Source organism: Oncorhynchus tshawytscha, linkage group LG06 (genome assembly GCF_018296145.1).
Source record: "Oncorhynchus tshawytscha isolate Ot180627B linkage group LG06, Otsh_v2.0, whole genome shotgun sequence".
Classification (NCBI taxonomy): domain Eukaryota; kingdom Metazoa; phylum Chordata; class Actinopteri; order Salmoniformes; family Salmonidae; genus Oncorhynchus; species Oncorhynchus tshawytscha.
Genome location: NC_056434.1, coordinates 54,310,219 through 54,332,489, shown reverse-complemented (window position 1 = coordinate 54,332,489; position 22,271 = coordinate 54,310,219). Strand labels below are relative to the sequence as shown.

Genomic DNA, 22,271 nt, shown 5'->3' with positions numbered 1-22,271 from the left:
AAAATTGACAAAAATTAACAAAAATAGCTTCTTAGCAAAGACACATTTCTGAAGTAAGAATTTTGCTAGTACTGTTTGGGAGTCATCCGAGTGGGGAGGAGAAAACTGAAAATTAGCTGTTATTGGCAGAGAGGTTTGGAAGTGTCTTTCTGATTTACTGCCTGGTGATGTCACCAGTCAGGCCAAAACTCCATCCCACCAAAACAGGCTCAAATTTCAGTCTGTCTTTTCAAGCAGATCTTATACTAAATGGCCATTATCATAATTTTCACAATTTCAAAGTATTATTCCAACCTCATAGTGTGGAAATACACATATAACACAGGTAAATCACATTTTTTGACTGCACTGGGCCTTTATGAATATGTAAACTAAATTGGTAGTTAACTTCCTGAATTTACTGTATTGTGGCATAGAAGCACATATGTTGAATTGACATCTTAGAGGCACACAAAGATGAAGGATTGTAGGTACAAGGTTCAGTGTGTTCACAGTGCACTAAAAGGGTTGTACAACCAGTAGGTCTACTCACAGGCCACTCTTCTGGTAGGGGCAGTAGAGTCCAGTGTTGCCTCCTGGGTAGAAGAGCCAGTTGTAATCCTGGGGTCCGCCCTCGAAGCTGTCAGAGACTACAGGAGGGTTGTTGAGCGAGCTGCCATCGATGATCAGGTCATCAATCACCCACACCTCCTCCTTTTTACCTGTAGGACAGAACACATATAGCCAGTCAGACATACAATGTGTCTTCATACAGTATGTCATTATTTTGAGATGTGTGTATACTGTAAGTATGAGTGTATTTGAACTTTGTCTTTGGTTGTGATTCGATTCGCTACTCTTCACCCAAAAATGTACACTCTCATTGCATTAAAAGCATTGGATTGGATGAAGTTTCCACCATTTCCTTACACCAGTCCATTCCTTTAAAATCCATGAAGTGGAGTGTACAAGCACACACTTCTTGTGCAGATAAATGGACCATAGACTCACTGTGTGTGTTCACTACTCACCGCTGTTGTAGGGCTGCCAGAGCCTGAAGCGGGTAGCGTTGGTCTGGGCATTGGTGGGCAGAGCAAGGTGGATGAACAGCGTGTCGGTGGAAGTAGGGAAGTAAAACTCATCTAACAACAGCCAACTGATCCCCCCGTTCACAGAGTACTGTAGTAGCACCGAGTGGGAGCGCTCTGGGACACCTGGGAACAGAACACAGAGTTAACGCAACCCACACACAGTTAACAGTATAACATATCTACAAAACACTGACACAAAGTAAAGATTAAAAGTAGTTTTGCAGACATAAATGGTAAGCAGATATAGCCAGAATGTACTCTATGTGAAAATGAGACCTACCCTTAGTGATGAACTTGAAGGAGAACTGGATGTAGAGAGTGCTGGTGCAGTCCATGTCCCTAGACATCAACATACGCAGACCTTCCTACAAATCAAGCAAAACGGAAAGAGAAATCAAGATCATAAACTCAGCAAAAAAAGAAACTTCCCTTTTTCAGGACCCTGTCTTTCAAAGATAATTCATAAAAATCAAAATAACTTCACAAACCGTCATTGTAAAGGGTTTAAACACTGTTTCCCATGATTGTTCAATGAACCATAAACAATTAATGAATATGCACCTGTGGAACGGTCATTAAGACACGGAAGGCTTACAGACGGTAGGCAATTAAGGTCACAGTTATGAAAACTTAGGAACCTAAAGAGACCTTTCTACTGACTCTGAAAAACACCAAAAGAAAGATGCCCAGGGTCCCTGCTCATCTGCGTGAACGTGCCTTAGGCATGCTGCAAGGAGGAATGAGGACAGCAGATATGGCCAGAGCAATAAATTACAATGTCCGAACTGTGAGACACCTAAGACAGCGCTACAGGGAGACATGACGGACAGCTGATCGTCCTCACAGTGGCAGACCACGTGTAACAACACCTGCACAGGATCGGTACATCCGAACATCACACATGCGGGACAGTTTAGGATGGCAACAACAACTGCCCGAGGTACACCAGGAACGCACAATCCCTCCATCAGTGCTCAGGCTGTCTGCAATAGGCTGAGAGAAGATGGACTGAGGGCTTGTAGGTCTGTTGTAAGGCAGGTCTTCAACAGACATCACCAGCAACAACGTTGCCTGTGAGCACAAACCCGCCATCGCTGGAGGGTCCGTCATGGTCTGAGGCAGTGTATCACAGCATCACAGCATCAGGATGCCTGGTCATTCTTTAAAAGTAACTTCCTCACCATCTTAGATAAGCATGCTCCGTTCAAAAAATGCAGAACTAAGAACAAATATAGCCCCTGGTTCACTCCAGACCTGACTGCCCTCGACCAGCACAAAAACATCCTGTGGCGGACTGTGTTGTAAACACAGCCCAATCAACCTGAGCGGGCGACCTGTGTTGGGTGTGTGTGATTCGGACTGCCCCTCTCACCGAGCCATTCATTTGGGGACCTTGTGTGGTTTGACTAGGTGCGGTTGTTTGCGCTCTCTGGCTGAGCTGCCTGGCCTGGTGTGGGGCAAATGTTGCCTGCTCATAGGTCGTTTTTAGGTAAAAACGAAGGGTATGCGTGAAAAATCCTATAGGATAATACCAGCTGATGTAGAGGAAGTGAATTAAGTTAGGTAAACTATAGGTCGTTTTTAGGTAAAAATGAAGGGTATGCGTGAAAAATCCTATAGGATAATACCAGCTTATGTAGAGGAAGTGAATTAAGTTAGGTAAGAAATTATAGGTTGTTTTTAGGTAAAAATGAACGGTATGCGTGAAAAATCCTATAGGATAATACCAGTTTATGTAGAGGAAGTGAATTAAGTTAGGTAAGAAACTATAGGTCGTTTTTAGGTCAAACGAAGGGTGTATGTGAGCGAATGTGAATAAAGAAATTGAACGAATGTAAATAAACACGTGAATGAGAATTCTCTGTGGTGAAAGGAAGAAGAACAGCTTGTGTGTGTGTCATGCCAGAGGATGTCCAGAGGAGGGACGGCGGAGTCTTTCTGTGACAGGCAGGGTAATAAGATTAAGGGTAGACACTCTTAATCGCTAGACAAAGGGAACAAAATCGAAAAACATTGGGCAAAAGAAGGTAAAAACAAGAATAAAACATTGACTTGATAATGTGTTAAACGACCATTGTAAAAAATACAATAGGTGTTAAAAATAGGAATTAAAAAGGGCACAGATATATATAATGGGTGCAAGGTAGGAAGAAAGAATATACAGATAAGCAAAAACTATACTACGTTGTTAAAATAAATCTAGGCGGTCTAGAATAAAGTGACAAAACTGCATGAGAGACACCAAAATAGAAGTCTAGAACACATATTTTAAAATATCACAAGCCCTGTAATGAAATAGGAGGAAAACAGCAGGTGACAGAGGCTGCAGTTTAAAAATAGCGACTTTGTTTCACTAAAACCATGAATCAGGAATTAAACAGTAAAATAGGCTAAGAGAGAATATAGCAAGCAGATAAATAAAGAGATAAGAAAGTGCAGACATTATAAATAGCTGAATTAGAAGGAAAATTATATGAAATGGGATTTAATACACTGAATAAAGTTAAAGTAATAGAATAAGCAAACTAATAAAAGGATGATAGTAATGATCTGTGAAAGGGAAAACACAGTGATATTTGAGGTACTGTACTAGAATAAGACATTAAGGCTTCTGTAGTATTCAGTAATACAGTTGTAGACATTATAGAGTAGGCTTTAATAGGAGGTATTAAGTGCTGTAACTAATGAATTATTATCTGGGAAAGTGGGTGGCCCTACCTTGGGAAATAGTTAATTAAAGGGAGTGTTTAGGAAAAATAAATAAATAGTGGCATGGAAACAAATGGACTGTTTCTCCCTGGAATATAGAGATAGCGAAATTTAATAAAGCCATAGAGTCGCTGAATGAAGCGCACGTTAATTCTACCAATTCGGCTTGAATATGAAAGAGCAAACTGGTAGGGCAACATTACCCAGTAAACAGGATAAATAAAATAGTGAATTGGAACAATCACATAAAACCATAACAAGAAGCTTAACTTACCAGCGTTTTGATGTTAATTAACATTCTATCATCAGAAAATACATTACGATGGGGGACAGATATGATTCTGCTTGCCCTCGCAGACGTGCGAGTGGTTTGCAGAGCTATAGAAAATATCTAAGCGTAAGAAGTTGTAGATGTGGAGCTAACAAGTATGTGGGAAAATGAGTGTAAGATGACACTGGAACTTAGTGCGGTAGCAGGAAATGCCGCTATAAAGAGTTTGCATCTTTGTCAAAAGAACAAACAACTAATCGTTTTGAGGTTATTAAGAATGGAATTTTCACCTGGCGGTGTATAGTCTCTGATCGATCAATGAGTGGTTCATAGAGATTACAGTTTATATATGATGAAATAAGTATTAGATCACGTTTACCTAACTTCTAGTGAGGTACCGATGGGATTTACAAATAGTCCCACTTGGAATCGTTTTGCATTTAAACAATATAGTTTCAGTGGTGATAAAAACGTGGATAATTTGTTATTAGCGTCAAAAGACGGAAAATAAATGTATATGAGAAATCACCACCTTGGTAAAATTAGTTGGAGGAAAAGCAAAATGTAACATATTGGTGTTTTCGATTTCTAAGGGTAAGATACAGATAACCAACCAAGAAATAACTATGCGTTCTGTGCATGGCTAAAACCTTTATCGCATGACCAAAGAGTAAAAGTAAGGGGATTTTAATTGTATTAGACATTCAATACCGTCATTCTCTGAAACTGCTAAGACGCTTATAGAATAAAATCAATATATATGTAATACTATTGGCTAGCTGATTAAAAGGTAACATGGTGAATGTTAACGAAATGTACATTTCTTTTCCAGAAGAAGGGGTTTCATTTTCTCTGGTCAAAATGTCATTGGAGACTGTGGTACTGAGGAAAGCAGTTAGAGATATTCGGCCACTTTAGAAGTCTTAGTATCTGGATAAGGCTATAACTGGAGTTCCGGATAAGTGAGGCCAGTTCCTGTGTGTTATTGGCCTATGATTCACTAGTAACCAACACACCTTATACCGGGAATGAATATGCGATAGTGGATTTATTTTGGAAGGGGTTTTTTCAATTCAGTTTCAAATTGGGTATGCAGAAGGATGGAAATGTTTTTGAAAATGTATTTAAGTAGTTTCTAAAGAAAAGGGAGTGGAAACATTTTAATGGTGTCACATGCCCTGAATCCTAAGAATTTCCTGTGAAGACTGATCAACTTCACTAGAAATTGTTGGAACAGGTGGGATTTAATTATAAAATTATTGAGAAACACCAGTCTCTATTCAAAGTGTACAATCACTTTGAAATTCTATTATTTCCTTGGGAAAATTATGAAGAGTTGTAATATTAAATTGACTAGTTATTCAAATAGGTTTATTTTTTATTTAACATGGGTTCATAGGAGAAATTATCAGTTCCCTGGGGTTATGGTCTTTGGGTAAATACAAATGTGCTTTGTTCATTCTGCATATAAAATGGAAATATATGTTAACAAGGGATAACAGTTACTCCAAATAGTTTATTGGAGTGGGGGTCTCTGCGAGGGTTATGTTGATAACTACATAATCTGTAACTCGTCTGAGAGATCGCCAGTAGAATAAGGGAATTATCATGGAAGGTGACGTCAGAATGCTTTAATGCATGGGAGAGATTATCACCACAACAAGTGTGTGTGAAACTCAAACCCACCCTACTGGCTGAATAGTGAGGGGCAACTGTGTCTGATGACCTGTGAACTGTATCTAAAATAGACATGCTGGAATGATATGTGCTGGGAGAAGAAAGACTAAAGGGGATTGGGGTAATGATCTTTTATTACCAGGCCACTCATGACAGAAAAGAAAAACAGAGACAAAAGGGAGTATTTGAAAATAGATATTACTGGTACTAAAAGTTTTTAGTATAAATGTTAATTATTAAAGGGAAGATGTGTATTGAATTGAGAAGGTCAAATTTGAGTTAAAGTAAGCACTAAGGACTGTTATCCTGAATATTGTGTTGGAACAATTTATAAACAACATTCAGTTATGATTTGGATATAGGACTGTTTAAATTTACTAGGCCTAGGAAAGCTCTGGAAACTAATCCTGAGACAGGGTGATTGACAGAACTTGCAGAATATTAGATTAAAGGTTTTTGTTTCTTTTGTTTTACAATGTCATTGTAATTGGAGTGATGAATTGGAATGATATAAGTAATTGAATAAAAGGTATAGTTACAGGATGAAGATGAAAAGAGACCAACATGGGCAAATAGTTTTCCCCAGGTACAAATAGTGGTAATTATTGCAAATATGCAGTTATTATAATTTACTTTACTATTTTTTCTTGTTTGGTCAATTTCTTTTGTTTTGAGGAAAATAAGTGTGTATATTGTTCCTGAGGAGGGACTGATATAAATTGACTAAAAATGATTTGAGAATGTTTAAGTATGTATCAAACTATGGAAGGAAATTAGGAGTAGTGATTTATGTGTTATGGGTTAGAAAAAACTGTAACTACATTGGGGGCTCATACATGAAGGTTATGGTAGTGGAGGGGTGTTATTTCTAGAAACAATGTATATTAATAGACAAGATAACTCACAAAAAAGGAAGGACAGTTGGTCTTGTAAAAATATAGGGATATAAAATACAGGGACAATTCTAAAAGTAAATAGAACATTACACATACCTAGATTATGGTAAAAGTAATAAGTAGTGGCATTTTGAACACTAGAGCAAACGTTTAAGAAACTTATGACTTAGTTTTGTTAGGATTGGATATTCTACCAACTGGAAGACACTTGACTGATTACATGTTATTTTTATAGCAGTTGCTGTAGGCACCATAATTTGGCTATCATTATGAATATTTTTGTGGCGGGAGGCCAGGTATTTGAGACAGAATGTTTACATAGGGCTGTTATTTAAAAATTAAGATTTAGTGATCTTTTATAAGAAGAAAGTCTGTTGTCAGGAAATAACCCATGTGTTAGTGTGTATGTCCTCAGGAAAAAACAGCACATAAGAGGCCAGATGGAAGGGCATGGGCTGAATTCTGGAGACTGAGTGTACATCAAGATACACCAGGCTGGGGATATACTTCTTACAGCACCTGCAGTGGTAAAGATCGTCATGTCTCTCTTTGGTGGGTGCATAAGTCTCACAAGAAGTAAGGTCCAGCTGAATAATGGGTGAGCTTGAAAACACCATGACAGAGGACGTGGAACCAGAGAGAGAGAGAGAGAGAAAGACTAGATTCCACTGTAGACATACTGGGTTGAGTTTGGGGGTTACTTGTTTTATTTGTTAATGTATCATGTGAAAAAGGATAGATGTTAGGGTAGTTGTACTCTAAACAACATGTTGGAGGCTTGATGTGAAAGCCCATTCAGTGTTGAATTACTTCAAGAAGAAATAATGTTGATTAAGGTTATGCACATGCTTATCAGTTGAAATAGAGCAGATGGGGAACTAAGTAAAAAATGACATGATTTGGGAACACCTCTCAGAACCTGGGGCCGAAAGGGGAAGACTGGGTGAAAGCAAGAGGAAGCTTTTCAGGGTTTTCATTTTTGTGGAGTCCAGCAGAAAAGTATCCTGGAGGCATAGAGTCAGGTGAAGAGAGAGTGGGAATTGTCATGGTCTCAGATTTCAGTATTCATGAATATATTCATGCATAACACATAACATTGTCAATACTGTTATGTTTTGTCCTTTGCTTTCCAAGTCTTATGTTTAGGAAACCAGATGGAGAGGGTTCGCCAGCTTCAGCTGGAATGTCAGTTTGTTGTGTGATGAGTGATGGAAGTAAGAGAATGTATGGTGTAATCATAGAACAGAGGCCATAAGTCTCTAAGTCTGAATGCCTCACAGAAAGAAGGCAGAAACCTGAACCAGGATGAGAGGTTCCACATCTGATGATCCAAGGGGACCAGAAGGACCTCTCCCAGTGATACCAGGAGATCTAGTCTACGTTCGAGTGTTCCGGAGGAAGTGGGATCAACCGAGGAGAGATGGACCCTACGTGGTGGCCGCAGCAACAAACACGGCCGTCCAAGTGAAAGGAAGCAAGACGTGGTACCATCTGAATCACTGCACCCGAGTCCCAACAGAAAGAAGGACACAACCATATAGAGATGAGGACACAAAGGATGCTGATCCACCAGGCAGGAGCCCGGAAGAGCAGGAACAGCGAAAGCAATCGAGACACCAGGGAGGAGCCAAGAGAACAGCAGATCAAGTGAATGCCCAAAAAACGACAGGTGCATCGCCCAAGGCACCCAGAAGAAGACGAAGGAGAGACAACGCTCGAGAGAGAACCTGCGAACAACCAGAATTCTCTCCTGTGGGGCCAGAGAGTCCAGGATTGGGAGGGAGTAACATGCCTGCTACTCTTGATGACATACCTGTTGTGGCAGACCTCTTTGACAGAAGCCCTCCACCGTGGGACCCCGAAGTACCATCTACAGAATGGGAACATCTCTTCCCTAAAATTGACACCCTTCCAGATGGAAGTTCAGTCCGGCCTGAGGAGGGAGCCTCAGGGGAAGAAAGAGGAGGAGAGGCCTCACAAGGAACAGAAGGAGAGACCCCACAAAGAGGAGGAAAAGTCCCGCAAGCTGAAGAAAATGGGGATTTCCCTACAATTGACTTTTCAACTCTTGAATGGTCCCCTTAACAGACAATTGAAGTTAGAACGACAGAAGAACAAAGGCATTGACATAGCAAAAGGAATAATGAACACTAGTACAGAAACAACAGACTCACACACAATCAAGAAGTATGGTGGAAACAGGAAGAGAAGAGAGGAATCAGCCGAACAATCCAAAAAGACTGACAAGGTTAGAATCTCTGTTCCACCTCAACACATAACTGAAACAGGTGAACAGAAGACAATTTAAATCAAAAGGATCAAGCCTCTACCTGAGATTGCATTCTGTGGATGGACACATCATCAAACGAAGGGAGAAGTCATATGGGATCCGAAAGGAAGTGACCTGACATTAATCAAAGAAGAAGACGAGTGGGTGCTCATCATGAACAAGATTGAACCAGTGGAAGGTGAGGAACATATAGTTGAAATAACAAGAACAACAGTGACCGAAGGGAGTAGCACCATGGTCATTAAGATTGATCCCACCCCTGCACCTGAACAGGAAGAACCTGTGACAACAACAATGGTGGCAGCTGCTGTGAAGACCACAGTAGCTACCACTAAGTTAACATCAACTGTCCTTACCAAGCAGTCCACTGTACCCACAAAGAAACCTGAAGCATCAGAATCAGGAGGTTTTTTTTACTGACATTTGGAACTTTTTGACAAACTCTAATGATATACCTCAAGACAAAAACATTGTAAAAGCGATATATATCTCAGAATCAGAACCACTCAAGGACACCACACGACAAGAAGTAGTGAAGAACGAGTGGTACGAATGGGCTAAGTATAAAGCAAAAACAAACATAGGATGGACAATTGTATTTTGTGTAGCAAATCACCCTTGTCTGATCTTTTGATAGTACCTGAACTTGCATCATTTGAAGAATGTGTTAAATGCAAAATGTTCAATGTATTCAGAGAAAATACTACATTCCTTTGTGTAACACAGAATGCAGTTTGGCACTAGGTAACACTAAAGGCAGAAGTGAATTAAATAAAAATATGTTGGGAGAACATGAATGTGCAACATAAGAACTGAATTGAATGATCCTCATAATGATGAGGTTTACTATTGTAAAAAGAAAAGACAAAAGAAAAATTTATGTTTTTACAGCTGTGGAGATAATGGGTTGGATGTGGGAAACAGTATAGTTAATTGAATAAACTATTTGGGTGTTAGAAACTACAGGAGTTAGTAAATTTGATAAATGAATGATTGTGAATCACAAAGGTAAATGTGGTAATATGACTCAAGTAACATTGTCTGTTGAAATATTAAAGAATCAGGTTTGAGTAATAGCTGATAGTTTCTGGGTGTGTGGGCATACTACATGCTCATTGCTTCTTCACTATATAATGATTGATTATAAGTGTTTTATTTTTTACAGACTAGATCTTTTGCTCCTATGTTATTGTTTGGAGATGTTTGGTCTAGTTGGGATTTGTAAGTGTTTTATGTTTCAAATTGGATCTTTTACTCCTATCTGTGTTTATGTATTGGAGATGTTTGGTCCAGGTGATTTGTAAGCTTTATTTTTGATAATGTCTTTGTGATAATGTCTTTGTATTGGCCTTCACTCTATATGTCCTTTTGGTATAGTTTTGGGGCTTAATTAGCCCCAGAGGAGGGATTTGTTGTAGTTTTTGTTACATATAGAGACAGATATGACACTATTGAGCAAAGATAGGTATACATTAGACCACAAACAGAAAGCGGACAGGAAACCAAAGATTAAACAGACATAAGTGTAATGGCCGAAGCCATACGTGCTTTACTGTGCATAAGGGCTTAGGGCAAAGAGGAGGAGGTGACCCTTAAATACATTATCTATTATGGAAGGAGCAGGACATCATTATAAATATTAGATAGAGAGGGTAAAGGCCATAAGTGCTTAGGGTAAGATAGATATACATTAATTTTAGGACATGAGAGGGTCCTGCCACCATTGTAATCTAATCAAGAGCGGATACAGGGGTTATTAGGCATGAACATGGAAGAAGCCTGGACTGAAAGATAATGGTGACCGATGACTTGAGGGAAGTAACTTCATTAACATATGGAATGGACTCATATACTGTGTGTGTATAAAGACAGAGCCAGTGCTCTGGGAAAGTGTGTGTTCCGCGGACCATCTAGGCTTCTGATATGTTTGTATTAAAAGCCTATATTGAATTCACAAGTTCTTGTAAGTGTTCAATTTTGTTACGATTCTCCACGACAACTGCAATAGCATCGAATAGTCCCCGCGATATGCAACTGTTCCATGGAAGTCAGGAACCAATACACGCAGTCAGTCAAGAAAGCAAAGGCCAGCTTTTTCAAGCAGAAATTTGCATCCTATAGCATTAACTCCAAAAAGTTCTGGGAAACTGTAAAGTCCATGGAGAACAAGAGCACCTCCTCCCAGCTGCCCACTGCACTGAGGCTAGGTAACACGGTCACCGCCGATACATCCATGATAATCGAAAACTTCAACAAGCATTTCTCAACGGCTGGCCATGCCTTCCTCCTGGCTACTCCAACCTCGGCCAACAGCTCCACCCCCCCCCACCCCGCAGCTACTCGCCCAAGCCTCCCCAGCTTCTCTTTTACCCAAATCCAGATAGCAGATGTTCTGAAAGAGCTGCAAAACCTGGACCTGTACAAATCAACTGGGCTTGACAATCTGGACCCTCTATTTCTGAAACTATCTGCTGCCATTGTCGCAACCCCGGTACCAGCCTGTTCAACCTCTCTTTCATATCGTCTGAGATCCCCAAGGACTGGAAAGCTGCCGCGGTCATCCCCCTCTTCAAAGGGGGAGACACCCTGGACCCAAAGTGTTACAGACCTATATCCATCCTGCCCTGCCTATCTAAGGTCTTCGAAAGCCAAGTCAACAAACAGATCACTGACCATCTCGAATCCCACCGTACCTTCTCCGCTGTGCAATCTGGTTTCCGAGCCGGTCACGGGTGCACCTCAGCCACGCTCAAGGTACTAAACGATATCATAACTGCCATCGATAAAAGACAGTACTGTGCAGCCGTCTTCATCGACCTGGCCAAGGCTTTCGACTCTGTCAATCACCATATTCTTATCTGCAGACTCAACTCAGTAGCCTTGGTTTTTCTAATGACTGCCTTGCCTGGTTCACCAACTACTTTGCAGACAGAGTTCAGTGTGTCAAATTGGAGGGCATGTTGTCCGGTCCTCTGGCAGTCTCTATGGGGGTGCCACAGGGTTCAATTCTCGGGCCGACTCTTTTCTCTGTATATATCAATGATGTTGCTCTTGCTGCGGGCGATTCCCTGATCCACCTCTATGCAGACAACACCATTCTGTATACTTCTGGCCCTTCATTGGACACTGTGCTATTTAACCTCCAAACGAGCTTCAATGCCATACAACACTCCTTCCGTGGCCTCCAACTGCTCTTAAACGCAAGTAAAACTAAATGCATGCTATTCAACCGTTTGCTGCCTGCACCCGCACGCCCGACTAGCATCACCACCCTGGATGGTTCCGAACTAGAATATGTGGACATCTATAAGTACCTAGGTGTCTGGCTAGACTGTAAACTCTCCTTCCAGACTCATATCAAACATCTCCAATCCAAAATCAAATCTAGAATCGGCTTTCTATTTCGCAACAAAGCCTCCTTCACTCAGGCCTCCAAACTTACCCTAGTAAAACTGACTATCCTACCGATCCTCGACTTCGGCGATGCCATCTACAAAATAGCTTCCAATACTCTACTCAGCAAACTGGATGCAGTTTATCACAGTGCCATCCGTTTTGTTACTAAAGCACCTTATACCACCCAACACTGCGACCTGTATGCTCTCGTCGGCTGGCCCTCGCTACATATTCGTCGCCAGACCCACTGGCTCCAGGTCATCTACAAGTCCATGCTAGGTAAAGCTCCGCCTTATCTCAGTTCACGGGTCACGATGGCAACAACCACCCGTAGCAGCTGTATCTCACTGATCATCCCTAAAGCCAACACCTCTTTTGGCCGCCTTTTCTTCCAGTTCTCTGCTGCCTGTGACTGGAACGAATTGCAAAAATAGTTGAAGTTGGAGACTTTTATCTCCCTCACCAACTTTAAACATCTGCTATCTGAGTAGCTAACCGATCGCTGCAGCTGTACATAGTCCATCGGTAAATAGCCCACCCAATTTACCTACCTCATCCCCATACTGTTTTTATTTATTTACATTTCTGCTCTTTTGCACACCAGTATCTCTACCTGCACATGACCATCTGATCATTTATCACTCCAGTGTTAATCTGCTAAATTGTAATTATTCGCCTACCTCCTCATGCCTTTTGCACACAATGTATATAGACTCTTTTTTTTATTTTTCATTTTTTTTCTACTGTGTTATTGACTTGTTTATTGTTTACTCCATGTGTAACTCTGTGTTGTTGTCTGTTCACACTGCTATGCTTTATCTTGGCCAGGTCGCAGTTGTAAATGAGAACTTGTTCTCAACTAGCCTACCTGGTTAAATAAAGGTGAAATAAAAAAATTAAACAAGACATCCTCCTCCCTCACGTGGTACCCTTCCTGCAGGCTTATCCTGACGTGACAATGCCACTAGCCATACTGCTCGTTCTGTGAGTGATTTCCTGCAAGACAGGAATGTCAGTGTTCTGTCATGGCCAGCGAGGAGCCTGGATCTCAATCCCATTGAGCACGTCTGGAACCTGTTGGATCGGAGGGTGAGGGCTAGGGCCATTCCCCCCAGGATTGTCTGGGAAATTGCAGGTGCCTTGGTGGAATAGTGGGGTAACATCTCACAGCAAGAACTGGCAAATCTGGTGCAGTCCATGAGGAGGAGATGCACTGCAGTACTTAATGCAGCTGGTGGCCACACCAGATACTGACTGTTACTTTTGATTTTGAAATCCCCTTTGCTCAGGGACACATTAGTCCATTTATGTCAGTCACATGTCTGTGGAACTTGTTCAGTTTATGTCTCAGTTGTTAAATCTTGTTATGTTCATACAAACATTTATACATGTTAAGTTTGCTGACAATAAATGCAGTTGACAGTGAGAGGATGTTTCTTTTATTTCTGAGTTTATAATCAATGATAAAGTACACTTACTAAGTCTGCTAGGCAGATAATGTGTGAGTTTGTATGTTTGTGTGTGTGCACAAGTGTGTGTGCATGCGTGCGTCTTCTCTATCTGCTCTCTAGGTCTTTTTCACTTAAATGTGTGTACAGTATAGGTCACATTAATCAATAGAACCCATACCCCTTTGAAGATTAGTGCAGTGCCAGATTTGAGGGGCTCCCCACTGAGAGTCCCCCTCTCAGCCCCGTACACCTCGGGCCACTGCTCCGCCGCCAGGTTCTCGTTGAAGTCGTCTCTCAGAATGGAGGGGAGGGGGGCCAAGGGCACGCAGTGGGCCCCGCCATAACCCCGGTCACACCTGTTTAGAGGGTGGGGGTTACAGGTGAGGTGACTGTTTATTTCATATCCATAGTAAGCGTTGTTAGTCCAGGCATAGGCTAAATCTGGTATCCGAACCAAAATTGCATGTCTGAACATATTTGGTGACTCCGGGATGCTGGCCTTCTAGGCAGAGTTCCTCTGTCCAGTGTCTGTGTTCTTTTGTCCATATTAATCTTTTATTTTTATTGGCGAGTCTGAGATATGGCTTTTTCTTTACAACTCTGCCTAGAAGGCCAGCATCCCATAGTCACCTCTTCACTGTTGACGTTGAGACTGATAAACTTGGATTAGCTAACACAACATTTCTCCCATTTTTCTCTGCAGATCGTTCTCTGCAGGTCTCTCGATCCTGACTAAGTCTCCCAGTTGCTGGAGATTGATGAGGAAAACATTTAATTGAATCCATTTTAGAATAAGGCTGTACCGTAACAAAATGTGTATAAAGGGAAGGAGTCTGAATACTTTCCTAATGCTCTGTAACATTCCCATGAAATGTGTTTTGTGGGTACTATTTAATGAAGCTGCCAGTTTAGTTCTTGTGAGGCGTCTGTTTCTCAAACTAGACACTCTAATATACTTGTCCTCTTGCGCAGTTGTGCACCGGGGCCTCCCACTCATCTTTCTATTCTGGTTAGAGATAGTTTGCTCTGTTCTGTGAAGGGAGTAGTACACAGCGTTGTTCGAGATCTTCAGTTTCTTGACAATTTCTCGCATGAATAGACTGACGAGATTCAAAAGTGTAATTTCTTCAGTGTTGTCACAAGAAAAGATATACTCAAATATTTACAAAAATGTGAGGGGTATACTCACTTTTGTGATATACTGTATATATATATATATATATATATATATATATATATATATATATATATATATATATATATATATATATATATATATATATATATATATATATATATATATATAAATAACCCCCAGCACCCCCTATGCTTTTCACATATAATATAACACAGTTCCAGTAAATTCCATGCAAAAGTTCTGAGCTCAACATTAAATACTGTGAGACAGTGTGTGTGTGTGTGTATGTTTGTGTAACTCACAAACAGCATCCGTTGTCACAGAGTCCGTGTCCAGAGCACATCCAGGGGCAGCCAGGGGCCAGCAGCACGTTGTCCAAGGCCCAACCGTCCGCCCCAGGGATGAAGTGGGGTTGGAGCCACCTGAACCGAGTCCTGGGAGAACTACAACCACAGAATAGAACACATGCTATGAATCTTAATGACATGTTTATGGCATTATTATAAAGGGTTATGAAGGATAGTTCAAATGAAGTGTTACTATATTACAATGCTTAAATAGTATCCTTTTGTTTATGACTGGAATAATCAAATCACAAGGATACATTTTAAAGAGACAAGCATGCAGAAACACGCATGCACACACCACACACACATACTTGGCAGTGCTGGGCAGGTACACCGTAACCCTCCTCCAGCGGTTATACTGTGTAGCAGTGTAGACTGAGCTCATGGTGTAGCCGGCACAGCCGATGGCAGGTGGAACACACTCTGGGGTGAGCAGGGCCCAGTGGCGCCCACAGTCTGTGGGGTGGTAATACGTTTTAATAACTTCCATGTACAGTGCCTTGCGAAAGTATTCGGCCCCCTTGAACTTTGCGACCTTTTGCCACATTTCAGTCTTCAAACATAAAGATATAAAACTGTATTTTTTTGTGAAGAATCAACAACAAGTGGGACACAATCATGAAGTGGAACGACATTTATTGGATATTTCAAACTTTTTTAACAAATCAAAAACTGAAAAATTGGGCGTGCAAAATTATTCAGCCCCCTTAAGTTAATACTTTGTAGTGCCACCTTTTGCTGCGATTACAGCTGTAAGTTGCTTGGGGTATGTCTCTATCAGTTTTGCACATCGAGAGACTGACATGTTTTCCCATTCCTCCTTGCAAAACAGCTCGAGCTCAGTGAGGTTGGATGGAGAGCATTTGTGAACAGCAGTTTTCAGTTCTTTCCACAGATTCTCAATTGGATTCAGGTCTGGACTTTGACTTGGCCATTCTAACACCTGGATATGTTTATTTTTGAACCATTCCATTGTAAATTTTGCTTTATGTTTTGGATCATTGTCTTGTTGGAAGACAAATCTCCGTCCCAGTCTCAGGTCTTTTGCAGACTCCATCAGGTTTTCTTCCAGAATGGTCCCGTATTTGGCTTCATCCATGTTTCCATCAATTTTAACCATCTTTCCTGTCCCTGTTGAAGAAAAGCAGGCCCAAACCATGATGCTGCCACCACCATGTTTGACAGTGGGGATGGTGTGTTCAGGGTGATGAGCTGTGTTGCTTTTACGCCAAACATAACGTTTTGCATTGTTGCCAAAAAGTTCAATTTTGGTTTCATCTGACCAGAGCACCTTCTTCCACATGTTTAGTGTGTCTCCCAGGTGGCTTGTGGCAAACTTTAAACTACACTTTTTATGGATATCTTTAAGAAATGGCTTTCTTCTTGCCACTCTTCCATAAAGGCCAGATTTGTGCAATATACGACTGATTGTTGTCCTATGGACAGACTCTCCCACCTCAGCTGTAGATCTCTGCAGTTCAGCCAGAGTGATCATGGGCCTCTTGGCTGCATCTCTGATCAGTCTTCTCCTTGTATGAGCTGAAAGTTTAGAGGGACGGCCAGGTCTTGGTAGATTTGCAGTGGTCTGATACTCCTTCCATTTCAATATTATCGCTTGCACAGTGCTCCTTGGGATGTTTAAAGCTTGGGAAATCTTTTTGTATCCAAATCCGGCTTTAAACTTCTTCACAACAGTATCTCGGACCTGCCTGGTGTGTTCCTTGTTCTTCATGATGCTCTCTGCGCTTTTAACGGACCTCTGAGACTATCACAGTGCAGGTGCATTTATACGGAGACTTGATTACACACAGGTGGATTGTATTTATCATCTTTAGTCATTTAGGTCAACATTGGATCATTCAGAGATCCTCACTGAACTTCTGGAGAGAGTTTGCTGCACTGAAAGTAAAGGGGCTGAATAATTTTGCACGCCCAATTTTTCAGTTTTTGATTTGTTAAAAAAGTTTGAAATATCCAATAAATGTCGTTCCACTTCATGATTGTTGTTGATTCTTCACAAAAAAATACAGTTTTATATCTTTATGTTTGAAGCCTGAAATGTGGCAAAAGGTCGCAAAGTTCAAGGGGGCCGAATACTTTCGCAAGGCACTGTATAAACATTAGGAACCATTTTGAACTTTTCAGTAAATATTTGAAAAAATGTCTAACCATTTATAATAATTACTATTCATGAGCATTTGTATAATTTATAACCATGTAAAAAGCATTTGTAAATATTTATAAGCATGTATAAGAATTTAAAAACAATAATAAAAACCGCACACCAGAAATGGCTGGCCTGTTGTTTTCTAATAATAGTTGTTCACGCCAAAACCAGCACCTGGATCTAGACGAGTTTTCTGTTGACTTTTCTGTCATTTATAATAATTTATAAAGGATCATCCACGACGGTTATTAGAGGTCAGGTCGCAGTTGCAAATGAGAACTTGTTCTCAACTAGCCTACCTGGTTAAATAAAGGTGAAATAATTTTTTATATTTTTTAAAGAGTTTGTTACCCGTGGAGTACTCCAGCCTGACACCGTGGGATGAGGTGGCAACCTTACTGCAGCCCATAGACAGTTCAAACTGCAGGAAGGAGGAGCCTGACACCTCAAAGTCCCAGCTTTCTGCATACCGCGGCTTCTCTGCAGGGAGAGAGACAGTGACAAGGTCAAATAAAATAAAATAAAACACAATTTTATTGGTCACATACGCATGCTTAGCAGATGTTAATGGAGTGTAGCGAAATGCTTGTGCCTCTAGCTCCGACAGTGCAGTAATATCTAATAAGTAATCTAACAAGATGGTCAAGAGAGGGCCTTAAGGGGTTAGAGTTGTGAGAACTGGATCTTTACGTTGTGAGAACTGGACAGCGCAGTGGCACACGTGGTCAACAAAGAAGTTGTGGTAAACAATAGGTGGGTTTGTGTATCGGGTAAACTATGAATACTGATCTAAAATATATACTTTAGTAACAACCTACACACAGTCTGAGATGGCAGTGAAACAAACCACATTCATGGTAATACACATCACATTTAGCAGTGCTTTATGCATGCGGGAACGTGCCGTGCTGCCCAGCTGGGCTGTAATATTTATAGCTACGTTGGAAAATTGCTCTTGCTATGTCTGGGGTAATGGATGGGACTGGATGTAATGTAATATTTGCACAAAGTCAACCGCTCACAGCTTGATGCACACATAAATAACAACCAGGATGTTAAATCAAGGCTGCTGCCATTAACAATTCAGAAGCCATAAGGTGGAAATGGCAAAATGGCTGATTCAATGCAGCCTGGGTTGTTTGTGATGTAGAAGTTGACCGTGTCATGTTGATGGTATGGTGTGAATACCAGTCTCAAGATCGGCAGTAGTTCTGTTAGTTTCCTGTTTCCCCATGTAGGCTAAATCATTGAGGCCCGGATTAAAGAAAGGGGTGTGTAGTGTGCATGTCTGCGTGCAGTAGGAGGACACACTGTCTGTGGCATCAGAGGGCCGTGTCTAGAGACAGACAGACAACTGTGACATCTCCCGTTTCCCTCTCTGTGTGTGTGTGTATTGTAGTTTAACTCACTGCCAGTGGTGTCGCTGTTGAAGGACAGAGCAGTGTCCAGAGACAGACAGTCTACAGTGATCTCTCCCCCCTGTATGCGGTACCAGTTGTGTCTCAGAGGAGACGTCCCGTCAAACTTATCATGGAAGCCAGTCCTGGAGCTGTCATTCATACCGATCAGAACATCATCCAGAGCCCACTGGGCTGAGTGTTTACCTAGAGTTGTAGAGAGAGAGAGAGAGAGGTGGGGGAGAGAGAGAAGAGGAGACAAAGAGGGAGAGATAGATAGAGTATGGCTCACCCTTTTTGAAGGATACACTGTGTGGCCTCTGCTTTATACACATTCTTTACATGGGTCCCTGCAAGTACTGTATGGATGGCTCAATGACTGTATGGTGTGTCCCTGTGATCCATGTAGGGGTTGGGGGCCTCACTCTGCTGTGGCTGCCACCAGCGGAACACAGTGTAGGGAGTCTTGGCGGGTGGAGGCAGCTCGATGGTGACCACCTGGGAATCCAGGAAGGAACCAAAGTCCAGCTCACGTAGGAACTGCCACTGAACTCCGTTGTTGTTGGAGAACTGGACTATCACTCCTGGAAAAGAGGAGACGAGGGAGGTCATAAAGTAGAGGAGAGGAAGCAGCCAAAAAACCATTATAACAGCAACAGCATGCATGCAATGTCAAAGAGCCACCACGCAGAGGCAGAAGAGAGCCTTATTGAGGTCTACAAACTTGAGTCTGTCAGAGCTTGAATTGTAGGTTTTCAGGAGAAATGGAGAGTCACCTTCGTTGCGGGAGCGAGGTCTGGTGCAGGTGGGTCCAACATTCTTCCCTCCAATACGGATGTAGAACTGGACAAGCCTGCAGGGACGGACAGACAGAGACAGAGAGACAGAGAGACAGAGAGACAGAGAGACAGACAGACAGACAGAGAGACAGACAGACAGACAGACAGACAGACAGACAGACAGACAGACAGACAGACAGACAGACAGACAGACAGACAGACAGACAGACAGACAGACAGACAGACAGACAGACAGACAGACAGACAGACAGACAGACAGACATAAAGGGGGTGTAGAATATAATTAGCTGAATCAATTAAATATGTTAACTCTGGAGGTTTAGAGCAAACTTCCTCAAGAAGTTGCCTAAAGCTGCTCTACAAGACAGGTGAGGTATGCATACTTTCAATTCTATTCAATACAGCAGTGTGATCATACTAACCGTGTGTTTGTTGTATCCATAGGTACAGTGCGTGCCTCTCTCTTCCCAGGGCTGCTGAAGTACAGAGCCTTTCCCTCGCTGATGGTGCCACAGCCCCCTCCAACCTGCCCCCCACTCAGGGTCTGCCAAACCGGGCTCAGCTTGCTCTCAAAGCCCTCTGCCAACTCTGTGGGGCTGGCCACCGCTGGCACGCAGCTGTCCTGCTCAACTGGAGTACACACAAGGATTTAATTGATTAACAACGCATCATTAGGTGAGTGTCTTTTTTAGAACCCTCTCCTTTTCACTCTTCCTATAGAACTGCTAGAACTCCCCACTCTCTTTCTCTTTCTCTCTCCCTCTGTCTTTCTTTCTGCTTATTTCTTCCCTCCCTCAGTACTTGTGTTTCCCATGTCACAAAAGCAGACCCCAGAGATACAGACCCCATGTCCCCATACTCTCCCTACCTCTTCCTTCATCTCTCCCTCTCTCCCTCTCTCTCTCCCTCTCTCCCCCTCCCATCCTCTCTACAATCATTATGTATCATTATGTACCTGTGTATCCCATGTCACAAAAGCAGACCCCAGAGATGCAGTCTCCATGTCCTCCACAGTGGTTGGGGCAGGGCTCAGAGATATAGACTCCATCTAGGGCAAAGGCTGGAGCGTCCCTGTACACACTACTCTCCTGGAACCACCGGAACCTCGTTTTACTGAAGTGGAGAGTGTGTGTGGGGGGAGGAGAAAGAGCAAAGGGATAGATCGATAGAGAGAGAGAGAGAGAGCGAGAGCGAGAGAGAGAGAGAGAGGGAGAGAGAAAGAGAGAGAGAAAGAGAGTGAGAGTTTAAAAAATACTTAATTGGGTCTGGGAACCCACAACACAATAAACCCTGATCTGTTCACCGGGTCAGGCTATGGAACTCTGACCTGTTCACCAGACGTGTTACCTTGTCCCAGACCTGCTGTTTTCAACTCTCTAGAGACAGAAGGTGCGGTGATGGCTATAAAAAGAAAACCGACATTTACTCCTGAGGTGCTGACCTGTTGCACCGTCTACAACCCACTGTGATTATTATTATCTACACTGCTGTACATCTATGAACATTTGAACATCTTAGTCATGTTCTGTTATAATCCCCACCCGGCACAGCCAGAAGAGGACTGGCCACCTCTCATAGACTGGTTCTTCTCTAGGTTCCTTCCTAGGTTCAGGCCTTTCTAAGGAGTTTTTCCTAGATACCGTGCTTCTACACCTGCATTGCTTGCTGTTTGGGGATTTAGGCTGGGTTTCTGTACAACACTTTGTGACATCAGCTGATGTAATAAGGGCTTTATAAATAAATGTGATTGCATTTGATTGATGAGGCATGATAATCATTGTTGTTTTAATTTTCCCACTACCTTTTGCTGCCATGACCGCAGTAACAAGCGGAAACGCTTCTTCACAACTAAATCGGCCAATTTACCAGATTTCCCAAAAGTCTGGTCCAGGAACCCATTTACCTCATCTAGATTGGAATTGAGTCGTTGCCAGCAGCTATCATATCAACAGGAATATCAAAAATGTCCATATCCATATCCTCCTCAACAGGGGCCACAAACCCCTGTATCCCCTCCACCACATCCCTCTCAACACTCTCCACTTGTATCCCATCACTCGTACCGGGCACCTCCTCCACTGCCTGGGAGACAGGCCCCACCTGAACGCACCTCCTGTACCACATTACTCGTAATGGACATCTTTTCCACTACCTGGGAGACTAGCCCAACCTGAACCCACTCCTGTACCCCTTCACTCGTACTGGGCATCTCCTTACCAGTCTGGGAAAATGGCTCCCCAGATCCATCCTTACCCCCTACAACAATATTTTTCGGCTGCACATCAGACACTATGTTCCCCTCTGGTACAAGCTGCAACTCAGTACCCTAGACACAAGCAACTTGTTCCTCAGCAACAGGTGCTTGTGGCTGCTCTACCACTGTCAGCCACATCTCCCTTCATCAGTGGGCCTAGGCATTACGAGGACCACCTGCGTCCCTCTCTCCGCCTTCTCCCTTTTCGGTCAAGCATGTCGCTTATGGCCAACATCTCCACACTGACAACATTGTTGACTACCCGTACTAGCATAAGCCATATTCAGTCTGTTGTCATACTTGACTTTAAACGATAACTCCAAAGTCCGCTCCGGTGACTCCAAAAACATAAACACCTGTCGCCGAAACAACATAACAAAGTATGGTATGGTATGTAACCACGGTTAT

The 22,271-nt window shown here is 42.2% G+C and overlaps 1 protein-coding gene across 1 annotated transcript in view; it reads right to left on the bottom strand.

Annotated features, from left to right (window-relative positions):
• The window catches only part of LOC112232479 (reelin-like), a 288,334-nt gene that overhangs the window by 48,071 nt on the left and 217,992 nt on the right, over window positions 1–22,271 (bottom strand). Inside the window, exons 30-41 of the mRNA XM_042323405.1 lie at window positions 20,565–20,722; window positions 20,032–20,239; window positions 19,586–19,662; window positions 19,235–19,393; window positions 18,822–19,016; window positions 17,764–17,892; window positions 15,557–15,701; window positions 15,201–15,341; window positions 13,939–14,116; window positions 1,351–1,435; window positions 1,011–1,193; window positions 533–701 (exon numbers count right to left, since the gene is read on the bottom strand). Of these exons, the coding sequence (XP_042179339.1) occupies window positions 533–701; window positions 1,011–1,193; window positions 1,351–1,435; window positions 13,939–14,116; window positions 15,201–15,341; window positions 15,557–15,701; window positions 17,764–17,892; window positions 18,822–19,016; window positions 19,235–19,393; window positions 19,586–19,662; window positions 20,032–20,239; window positions 20,565–20,722 (1,827 nt within the window). The remainder of the gene's footprint in view (window positions 1–532; window positions 702–1,010; window positions 1,194–1,350; window positions 1,436–13,938; window positions 14,117–15,200; window positions 15,342–15,556; window positions 15,702–17,763; window positions 17,893–18,821; window positions 19,017–19,234; window positions 19,394–19,585; window positions 19,663–20,031; window positions 20,240–20,564; window positions 20,723–22,271) is intronic.